The 11788-nt window shown below is 39.6% G+C and overlaps 1 protein-coding gene and 1 long non-coding RNA gene across 2 annotated transcripts; one reads left to right on the forward strand and one right to left on the reverse strand.

Annotated features, from left to right (window-relative positions):
* Nucleotides 1–114: 114 nt before the first annotated feature.
* Nucleotides 115–4624, reverse strand: zc3h15 (zinc finger CCCH-type containing 15). Its single transcript, XM_003963798.3, has 11 exons — nt 4414–4624; nt 3477–3578; nt 3067–3178; nt 2732–2884; nt 2365–2456; nt 2094–2276; nt 1856–1936; nt 1687–1752; nt 1487–1591; nt 1075–1207; nt 115–905 (listed from the first exon to the last, which is right to left on the reverse strand). Exons 1-11 carry the CDS (start codon nt 4486–4488, stop codon nt 739–741), a joined length of 1269 nt encoding a protein of 422 aa, XP_003963847.1. The 5' UTR covers nt 4489–4624; the 3' UTR covers nt 115–738.
* A 2513-nt stretch (nt 4625–7137) lies between these two features.
* Nucleotides 7138–9267, forward strand: LOC115249551 (uncharacterized). Its single transcript, XR_003888231.1, has 3 exons — nt 7138–7206; nt 8836–8900; nt 9016–9267. It is a non-coding gene; the product is annotated as an uncharacterized lncRNA (long non-coding RNA).
* Nucleotides 9268–11788: the final 2521 nt, after the last annotated feature.

Here is an 11788-nt window from a genome sequence, read left to right on the forward strand (position 1 = left end):
TTCCAACACCCCTGCTGGAGAGCAAAAATCAATCGTAGCAAATCTTGCATCGGCTGATGTAACACAATCCATACTCGACTTCTAGAGTTGACAGCCTTGGAGTAAATCCAGCACTGGATGTACAGTAATCTTTATTTCTTCCTCAAGAGGCAGCTCATGAGAACATTATTTACATTAGGTTGAAAGTTTGATAAGAAATATCACTTGCACATTGGATTGTTTTAATTTTCGAGGTTTTGTATATTTTCCACAGTCGTTTACATTAGCTTAAATGAAGTTGGCTTTGAACTGATTTCAGTGACGTTTCTCATGATTGACTTCATTTGGTAGCAGCTTTTACATGAATTGATGTCTTCAGCTCTGCTCGTCATGTTTCAGCAGTGAATAGTGCGTTCATCATATGCTCTTTGAAATGGCACAAACACTGTAGAGGATCTAACATGAGCCCAATTTGTTGCAGGAGTCAACATTAGTGGAATTCAGGTAGGAATTGCCAAACATTCACGCCAAAAAGGCCACCTCATTATCAGCCCTGTGTGGTAAACCTGAACCGGAAGCCAAAGATGTGAGGGCACGTGGGAGGGGCAAAACAGAAAACGGGGCGAGAGACAGGCAGTGATGTCATAATATAATCAGGCTTTATTTCTGGAGTCTCTGAAATTTAAAAATCCAACATCTTGTCCCTGGTGTTAAACTCCATGCATCCCTCAGTCCATCCTAGCTTCCATCTCAAGCTCTTCAGTCCTCCAGTGCCATTGTGCTGAGTTCTTCATCAAGCTCCTCCAGGTCTTCTCCTGTGAAGAGGTTCTCATCCACGGGTACCTCCTCATCTTCCTCACTGCCTCCTTCCGCTCCTGATAGACCGTTGACCTCAGCACCACCACAAGCTCCATTCAGCTGCTCCTCTGTGGTTTAATAATAATTAGATTTGTATTAAGACATCACACACATTCACCATAATTTGCAGTTACACATACTACCATTAAATAAAGAAACAACTGGTACTACCAATTTGGTTTGTAAATATTTGCAATAAGGTTCGACTGCACATTTTAATGATGGGCATTTGCTTACCGTCTATTTCCGTTGGTTGAGTTTTATTCCTTGAGGTGAAGCGGTCCATGGTTGCCATGGTAATGCCCGTGTTGTCAACTTCTTTTGGAACAAAGCGGGACAGGTCTATGTCCTGGACCTCTGTCGTCTTGGTCTGAAATAAGAGGTGTATACAATGTAGACAACAATAACATGTAGTCACTGATGAGAAGAAATGAAGAAACTGTCCTCCAAAACCCAGTTTGCTCTTGAACTAAAAACGCTGGTGTCTTTGAAAATTAAATGTGAATAGAACAAGCGGCATGCACTGACAAGTAGTAAAATAACTAAAGTGGTACTCAACTCTACAACAAGTCTCAGCCATTTCATTGGACAAACATGCAGCACAAACTAGTTTACAGGGTTTGTCTGTGCAGCCAACAGACACATTTACCTCTTCTTCATCTTCCTTATTTTTGTCATATTCAGTGTCATCAGCTTCAGCGTCGTCATCATCGACCAACTCTGGACGAAACTCAAACACCTCACGGCCGCTCACCTACAGTTACAAGATTCAATTAAACATAAAGCAATTAAAACACACACACACACACACACACACACACACACACATTCAGAAGCAGCCAAACTTACTGTTAATGACTTTCCAGCCTTAAAGTCAGCCTTCTTCTTCTCCAAATCCTCTCTTGCCTTGTCCACCTTTCAAAAAAAGCAAAACAAATTGCATGATTATATGGGTGAAATTGGACAATGACGTGACATCTGATGTAAACTCGCGGTAGTTTAATGGAAGCGTGCCGACCTTCTCCTGCTTTTTCCTCTTCTTCCAAGCCAGGAAAGTTTCCAGGGTGATGCGGGTCACATTATGCCCGAGAGCTGCGCGCTGTTGGGATGGGCATTAAGTTACATAATAAGAAATATATAATATAGAGGCAAAGCAAAATTGTCGTTTTTTGTTCCCCCCCCACACACACAAAATGGCTGAAATATTGACTCCATACTGTAAGGGAGAGATGTGGGCTACTGTTATTGATCTTTACCTCATTTTCTATCAGTTCCTCTAGTGATATTTCCTCCTCTTTCTCCTCCTTCTTCTTGTCCTTTCTCAGCACAAACCCAGCTGGCAGGGCATGTCTGTACATACAGGTATCTGCCCCACCAGGACACACCCAGAACCAGCCGTATTTACTATTTTCTATAGCATCCAGGAAATGCTTGCACACCTGCAAATAACATCACGGAGATGTCAAAGCTCAACAGGCTGACACTGTGGTTTTACACCATGTTAAAATATTAATACAGTGTACTTACAATTTGCGTTTTGGGCTTCTTCTTCTCGGCTTCTCCGTGTTTTTTGTTGACCACCTCCTCCAGCTTCTTTTCATCCCAGTTATCCATGGTATCTAAACGAGATGGAAGATAAATGGTGGTGGTCTTATATATCATGGGCTTAACAAAATGAATGCATTATGTTTCTTTTTGTTTTAAATTAAAGGGTTTCTCAGCTGATGGGCAGCATGGCAGAAGTATAGTGACGAAGAAAGACATACTGCTACAGTTAATCCGCAGTTTACCTGTGATTCCTCTTTTTACAGCAATACTCATTAGTTTATGTTCTTGATTTCATTGTTCGTGATATGTACTGATAAAACATCCTGGGCATCTCCAATACACTGACCTTTCTCCAATTCTTCATCTCTTTCATCCACGTAGAGGCTTCTTTTCTCGCATTTTCTCTCCACAGACAAATCATGGCTGAATTTGCACTTGTCACCTTTAGTACATTGGCCCTGCTTAAAGAACGCACACAGCACTGACTTTGGGTCGACACCTACAGAAACGAGAGAAGAGAGACACAAATATTTTAAATTGATGTCACTATTTAATGAACACAAACTGGCTGGCACAACACGCTGACATATTTTATAGCATATGATTGAGAAAGTAACAAAGTCCAAAAATCAAACCAATAATCTCATACTACAACACAGTAAAAACACGGTCGACGGTCACCTTTGCTGACTTTCTGGGCAGCAACTACAGGTTTAAACAGCTCATTGAGTTGGTCCAATTCTTTCTTCTTGTCAGTCTTTTTACTGCCCTTTTCTTGGTCAGCCTGAGCAACCTACACAAGGTAACAAGGGACGGGTAATTTAAACTTCATGAATTTCAATGTTTTTTTTTCCTTTATAACTTCCATAAAGCATATATGTAGATATATATATGAACATACATGTGCATACATGCATGTTACTCAGTGTGGTTCAGAAATATTGCTTTTCCTATATTATCAAAAAGATAATAGGCAATAAATATGACAGCTAAGAGTTTCATTATTTCAGTAGTGCTAAAATGAGAAACTGGGATGATAATAATAATAATAATAATAATAACAACAGATAATGAAAATAACTGCCCCCAACCTGACGGCCACTTTGTTGTCCATATTTAACTTGCTGTGTTACATTCTTGATGAACTTCTGCTGCTTTGCCCCTTTCTTATTCTTCAAGCCAAATGTCTTATCCTGAAAAACACATAAAGCAATAAATAATATGTTTACCCACTTCGGTAACAATTTGCAACACAAGCAAGACACATGGAAATCATGAAGACTACAGGCTTAAAATACAAGTTTATCTCTACACACTACTGTCATAGGTGGATGCATTACATTTATATTTGCTTGGTACAAATATAAATTTATAAAATATAAAAAAGCCTAAAAACCTAATCAGAGTTTAACATTGTTAAACATTTAATGCTGTCTGTATGCATGCACTCACAGACTATAGCACACAACTAAATTTGATCCATCAGAGAGATTAAAGCCATGAAAAATGAAACTCCAAAGTGGACCATGTGAGTATTTGGTTAAGTTCTAATAATTTTCCACTTTGTACTCGTCAGTCAGAAGTTGGCTATTGCTTAGCGGGCCCAAAGCAAGACGCCAGCTACATTATCATTAACACAAGATAGTCTTGCGTACCGAACACTCATATATGTGCTCCTAACAACATGTTTTGTTTTAAGAACAATGTTATGTATTAGTACGTCTTTAAACCATTAATAATAAGGTACCCACAATCCAACAATTGCCACTTCGATCGAGTCAAATCACCGATACGCGTCTGTCAAAAATGTTAGCCTTTTGACAGCTGGATTATCGCATTACATTGCAACGGCAATATTTTAAGCATTCTTTGGAAAGATCAATATTGATCGCTACTCGTAGAAAACAAGCGAAGCCGGTATAAGTTTAACTTTCGCTTATGCTAAAATCTCTTAGCACTAAACGCAGCTAATATCACCACCGACTAGCTAATGCTAAACTAGACATGTTGTCGCGTGTACTATTGTACCTCAATTATCTTTTCCTTTTTCTTCTCTTGAGTTTTTTTGTTTCCCGATGCCGGTGCGGGTTTCTTTGGAGGCATTATGAGCAAATTTCTGAAAAGACAAGAGACGCTATTCTTTAATTTGATGCACTGCTTTCAGCTGTAAAATCAGCTCCACATTGCTAGAAAATTAGCAAAGGCGCTCAGGCCACATGCAACTTGTTGTTCCCTTGACGTCAGGACGTCCGAAGCAAAGCATTTCGGGTAGTGTAGTCAACTGGAAAAAAGAAAGAAACGAAAACATATTTTTACTCCACAAATAAACAGTACTTGAAGAAAAGGGTCTGTACATATTATATGTTGTCTTCCCGAAAATTGGCATAGTTATGTATTATTATTTTTCTTGTATTAAAATACAAATTCTAAGCGGTGACTGTTACCTTATCCTTTATCAATTTTATTCATTTTGCTTTTCAAAAATATTATTTAACCCTCTGTTCTAAAATGTTTACATCCAATTAAGGAATGTTAACCTGTTAGTCCGTTAACTAACATTTTAGGGGGAAAAACTGGTTTAGATGTTACCTTAAATTTTGTAAAGACCTCATAAGTTGTTTTATTTGATTTATTTTTTTTAATCATTATTTTTAAATAATGGCTGTGAACGCTGCAAAAGGAATGTCGGTTTTTGTAGTTTTAACGTGTATCCACTAAGGGGGAGTGTTGCAATGTCGACAAGCAGGTCATTTACCCCCCACATATTGTTACGCGCAAAACGAACGATCCAATTATCTGGAATACCTGTAGTCGATGAAAGGATCGTGACTGAGGTGGCAGATTATAGGCAATGGTTCCAATTAGAGAATCAAGGCAGGAGTTTTCTCCTTTTAATGGAGGTTGTTCCACTTAAAATACCTATAGGCAGCCATAATACAGGCACCTTGGTTTTGATATTTAGAAGATCAATGTTCAAAGTCCCCCTGGAATCCAAAACATCACCAAAAACTAATGAGTTCTATATTATCAACACATCACAAATGTCAGTAAAAGCCTTTGTAGAAGTACTCACTAAACTTCAAAGAAAGGGGATGAATCTTATAATAATAATTTTAATAAAAAACGTATTGCATTTCACCTGAATAGAATGTCAGTAAAATCTATCATTCTGAAATATTTCTGTTTGCATTTACAATTATCAGATCACTTTATGGGATGTTTGTCTCATTCTGGGACCTCTAGCAACCTAATGATCTGGAATCAAAACTCTTGCTTTGCATGAGAGGAGTCCGAGCTGGTTTAGGCAAAATTAGAGATTGAGTGATTTATATTTTATATTTTGCGAGGGAACTTTTTCCTGAATAGACAACAAATGTGTTGCAAATCAATCAGTGGGAGACTGTTACATAAACTGATTTTCTGTGTTCTTTGGATTCACCCTCTTCCACGAATTCATTAATAAAACGAATTGAAAGATGAATGTTCTATGGCAGAAGGGTTGTTAAAAAGTCACCATCTGGCTAGTGGGCACAGGACTGTTTTATTAGCATTTTGCATCTATTAGAGATTTTGAGTACATAGATGGTAATGGGCTGGAATTTTAAACCCGTTTGAGATCTTTGAAGCTCATCGCTGAACTGAGATCTTGTGGGCCAAAAAAAGGGGGAGGGAATAAGGAAACAGAACAAATATCTGCAGTGGTTGTCGCAGCCCTGTGTGTTTAAACTCGTGTTCATCCTGGTTGGGGAGTAAAAGCCAAACAGCAGTAAATTTAATGCCCCAAGTCCTGATTCGTCTTGATTTAATTGCATTTCACTTAACCTATGAATATCATTTTACTTGGCAAAGTTGACACGTCTGGCCTTCCTGCACGTACTTTCGCAATTCTCCAGCTATTTCATAATTGTGTGTGTCTGTGTGTGTGTGCATGTGTCAAACTCCACTACACTCAGAAACCAAAATGGGTCACACATGCCTGCTCCTTTTGGACTCTCATTTGCCCTCCTGTGTTTTAACGAGTCTTACTTTTAAGGGGCAGCATTTTCCCTGGTTTGGGTATTTATGTCATTGCACCACTGGAAGTGTGAAGCTTTAATGATCGAGACAGCAAATTTACCCTACAAAAGCCCGTCAGGCTGCAAACGCCATCACACACAGGCTCTGTGTTCTAGGATGCTACATTATTTTAGTTCATATACTATGTGGAGCTAATGATGTATTACATATTGATCCTACATGGGGATCTTTCACCATGCAGCTCAGTTTTCTGATGAATATATGAGTGTGAACTATTTAAGAACCTATACTGTCTTAATTCCTATGGCCAAAGGCTTAATGTAAAAGATAGAATAGGTTGATATTGGCTAATGCAAAGATTTTCTCTTATTTTCTCTCCTGCTCCCCATCCTGATTTGTGTGTGTGTGTGTGTGTGTGTGTGTGTGTGTGTGTGTGTGTGTGTGTGTGTGTGCGTGCGTGCGGGGGCATGACGGCAGCCTAATAAATCATTATATCTGCTGCATGACCATTTTTCCTTATAACAGCATTCTTCATATTCATACAGCCATCGATCTTTCCTGCTGAGGCCACACATGGATGCACACACAGAAAGAAAAGCCCACAATGCACTTTAATCTGTTTACTCCTGCAGATTGAGAGCTAACATCTCCTGATTAATTTGCAAAGCGCAACGGTCGATCCCCTTTCCCGTGTTTTCTGTAGAAACCTGCAACTGCCAAATCTATCCTCTGCAGGTCAGTTTGGCTCTGCCTCCTCCTGCTCCTCAAGGACAATCCACAGCACCTTGTCTGCATTGCTGACAGGTAAGCAAGTCATTGGCTGCAGGCTGCAGCTGTGCACGACACCGGGACCGAGGAAAGGGCAGGAATGATTGCCTCCAACCAGGCACACATAAGCAATTCAAGCTTAAAGAGCCGCTGTTTGTGCTGCGTGAAGAAAGTCCCTCCGCTGAGATATCATCAGTCCGTGACTGCTAGCCTATTTTCTGCCGAATTTATAGGAAGTTCCTTATTTTACTTTGTCTGGTTAATCCCACAACTTGCCTCTTCAACATTTACTTTATGGGTTTTGTTTAAAGAAACAGATGTGTGAAAACTGTTAAATGAATGCCTCTGAAGGTGGATTCCGCCTGTATAATCTTATCTCTTTACCTATCTGCATTTTATCAGCTATTAATGTTACACTCGTCATGATATATCACCAAAACTTGAATTCATCATTCGTTATTTGTGGCTATGACGTCAGCACCTCCCATTTGAAAGAATCTCCCCTTTTTCTCACGTTTCGGCAGTTCCACAGTCTTACATTTTGAAACCGAATACATAAAAAAACATTGGAGTTTCTAAGAAAAGCCATAAACAGTGGCAGTTGGACAGTTAAACATAACCGTTACCTTCCACAAACCCGAGGAGGAGAGACGTATTTAACGTCAGATTCAGGTTCAGATCATCAGAGCACCGGTAACACCAACAGCGAGAGATCAAGTTCTCTTCATCCGAGAAATGGGAGAATCGGATTGTTTTACTGATAACGCACGACTATTCTGCCAGATGTATTGTGCTCAGGTCCCTCGAGGGTCCTGTTGGCGGATGGATTGTTGTGTGTTCTTCCTCTTGTAGGTGGATCTCTCTCTCCTCGTGTGACAGTTAAAAGTCTGAGCAAAATGAAGAGTCTGGGAAGCAGCACTTTGCTCAATAATCCTGAGGGACTGACACCAAAACAGGATGTTTAGCCTTCTGCTCATGCTGGGGAGGAATTTAGTGCCGCTTATGAGGCCCCGTTTTATTTTGTGTCATTGTCGCTGCACTGAATAATCAAGTAAAATAAACATGAAAGAAACATTTGATGCACATTTTATATGTTCTGAGGTTTTGTCATCGAAAAACATTTCCCTTTAAGCGTCTCTTTTTTCACAGACTGTTCCATCGCTACATGAAGCTTCTGCTAGACTTTATTAACGGCGATCTTAAATGCTACACCACCTGTCGTTGGTGTGAGAAAAATGGCGGAGAAAAGTATGTTCAGCTATCGGTTCGCTGCAGGGTTCTCTCAGCTCGTGCCATAAAAATGTGGGCTGTTTCTTGGTGATTTTACTTCTGTTCCTGTGTTTTAATGCATTTCTTATTCCTCATTCCTCCGGGTGGAGTTTGGGACATTTTGGAATAAGATGTAAAGAAAACAATCCCTTCTCTATCTTCTGGAAAGGGTGTAGAAAATTTGAAACTAACTGATTAATGCTGGAAGATGAAATAAATGCGTACTGGCTCCCTCTACTTAAAGACTGCGATAAAAAGCAAATTTGGACCACAAGACAAGATTTTGGGGTGCAGAATGCAGTGGGAGGCCTAAAAAAACCTGTCATTAAAATCCATTAATCAGAAATGCAACTTTTTACTGCAACATTTGCTAACAGATATGTTGTTGTGTTGCAGTGGCAGAACTGGGCCCTTGCAGCCCACCACCAGAGGGCGACAATATTGACAGATGGGATTACTATGTACGTGTTTTTGTGCGTTTACGTCTTTGATTGCTTCAATGATGTGAACAGATTCAACTGCGCTCTTTTTTTCTCTGTTCAATTTCAATCTCAAGAAACTTTTTGTCCCCTCAAGTCCAGCTGCTGACAGCAGGACCTGAGAGGGGAAACCCGAAGCGTAATCTACCTGATTTGGTCTGACTTCGCTGCGTGCGCCACAAGAATCGAGTTACACACAATGACCCTGAACTCACCTCAGTGAAGAGAGATGGTGGTTTCAGTGCAAATCTCCTTTACTGTCACCTGTTACTGCAACACACAACTTTGTTTTTACAAGTGAAGATTTTTATGATACCGGTAATTTAATAAATAACATTGCACGTAGCGAGTGCCTCGTAGTTTGCAGCACTGCTAATTCGTTTAATATGGTCTTTTTAGGATTGGGGATTAGGATTGCCTGATTTGTGTGTCACTACAGTAGTTTGAATACTTTAAGCCCAAACAGAACAAAATGCTTATAGAGAGTCATAAAAGCCACAAATCAGGACTCTAAACATCTTCTCTGAATGGGATGTCGTCTGACAGATAACTAAATGTGCCTATGTTAAAAATTCATATGTTGTTCTAACGCAACCCTTCTCTATTATTGATACGTTAAAACACAGTTAAGGCAGATCCAAAATGCATCGGACTCTTCTTTGGGATGATTTTTATTACACAATGGACACTAGAAAATGAACAGAAAGAGAAGTTTTTATAAAATTCAAAACTCTTTGCTTAATTAAAGTCTGATATTTGAGATATTGCCACAGTTAATTAAAACTGCTCCTTGCAAATAAAAAAAATGAATGGCTTTATTCCAAAATGACATAGCAGATGATAACAAATGGAACAATATATACCATAGCTCATTCTTCCTGACTGTAAAGCTCAGTACTGTCAGACTTTAGAGTCATGTCACGTTTTGCTTGGAAAACTGTTGTGATTTAAGGATTTAATAAATGGCATTTCTCAAATATTAACAGATGAATCTCAGTCAGTAAAGAAGAATATATTGCTGCTCAAATGAATGCTATAAATTAGTTTCAGACCCACAGCCATGGTTTGTTATTGCCTATAAAACTAAAACCAGGGAGGTTTTACCTGCTGTCACTCCAGGCGGCGGCAGCTTCGTGCACACGCGTGCAAACTGCTTTTGTGAAAACAATGATAAAGACTATTATCGTACCTTTTCTTTTGTTTCTCAGCTTTCAATAAAAGGTTGTGATCCTTTTTATGGAGTCCTGTCACGTTCTGAGGAGAGAGCAACCAAAAACTTTTGATTGCAGCTGAAATGAACTTTGGAGTTAATGATCAGAGCATTTCAGCTGAGATTTGCAATCAGCTAAATGTCTCAATTTAGAACGGCTGACAAACCAAATAATTAATTTGGAGATGCTCTGAAAGTGGCTTAAAGATCCATTCTGAAGAGTTTGCAAAGGAGTAGATGATTTATCTTAACGATAGCTTAACGTGGAATGGAAGAAAGAGATTCATTTGAGGAGTCAGTTTCAGACAACTCTGAGCCAGTTTCAACCAAGTTAAAAATAGATTTGTAGTTGAATCTCTCTCTCTCTCTCTCTCTCTCTCTCTCTCTCTCTCTCTCTCTCTCTCTCTCTCTCTCTCACACACACACACACACACAAATGATGGTGCCCTGACACACAGACACACACTGGAAAGCAGCAGCCTCAAAACCCCACAATTATACTTTAGTGAACTCGCTTACGCACACACACATTGAGGTTGTCACACTTTCTGTCACCAGCTCTCTTTTTTGTTCTCTCACTTGCTGACACAAATATACACACACTCACACGCTCTCTGACACGCGCGCGCACATACACACACGCACATGGCAGACTCTTGCACTCTCATGAATTAAAGAGCAGTGCTGGTCCAGGGGGAAGAAATTATTCAGGCAGATCTGCTCTCTGACAGAGGAGTGGGAGAGAAGGGAAGAAAAGAGAGAGGAGAAGTGAAGGAAGGGCAAGAGAGATGAGGGGAGGAAGAGAGGGGAAAAGAGGATGGAAAAACAGAGAGAAGAAAAGAAAAAGGCTGTTAATAAGGAATGCACTGATTTGACATAGAGAGGCGATCCAACCTCTCTCTATGTATGTATGTGTGTGTGTGTGTGTGTGTGTGTGTGTCTGTGTTTGTGCATGTGTGCTTGTAGTTCTGTTCTTCTCATCTGTGTGTGAGATTCCTTGTGTACCTCTTCATCGATTCTTTGTGTGTATAGTCCTCCTGGATATCAATTTATCACTTTTATCCATTCTATATATAATCAAAGCTTTTATTAAAGCTGGTGTGTGTACACGGCTTCTGTTCATAAACTGCTGTGGCTGATAAAAGACCTTTCCTGTCTCCCTGATGTGTTTAAAATTAAGGGTCTGCTGATAAACATGCTGAACAAAGAGGCAGCTGAATATTAAAAGGGCTCTCTTTATTATAGGAGGAAGTTGTAGAGTTCTTCAAGGATCCACCTGAATCAGATCCAAAATAGGGTAAATACTCAGTGCATTAGGGAGCACTGAGCTCTGAGACAGCTCGACAACATCCAGGGCTATCACCAACTAAAACCCTCTTATCATGATGGTCGAATCTTTGGCTGCTTCTTGCTGGAATGACAAAGTCAATATGAGGCGCAGGTTCATCCATAAACCAATCAAAAGCAATAACTCGGCCACATTGGATGTCCCACAATCTACAAATACAATTTCAAAAGAACATTATTACAAAACACTAAATAAATAGTCAGAAATCAAACCACAAAGCCTGGAAAGAGGGCAATTTAGGAAGCTGAGTGTCCAAGGAACTAAAATCTAACGGAAAATACATTTTAAAAGCAAATATAATTATGGGCTGAT

Source organism: Takifugu rubripes, chromosome 4 (genome assembly GCF_901000725.2).
Source record: "Takifugu rubripes chromosome 4, fTakRub1.2, whole genome shotgun sequence".
Taxonomy (NCBI): Eukaryota; Metazoa; Chordata; class Actinopteri; order Tetraodontiformes; family Tetraodontidae; genus Takifugu; species Takifugu rubripes.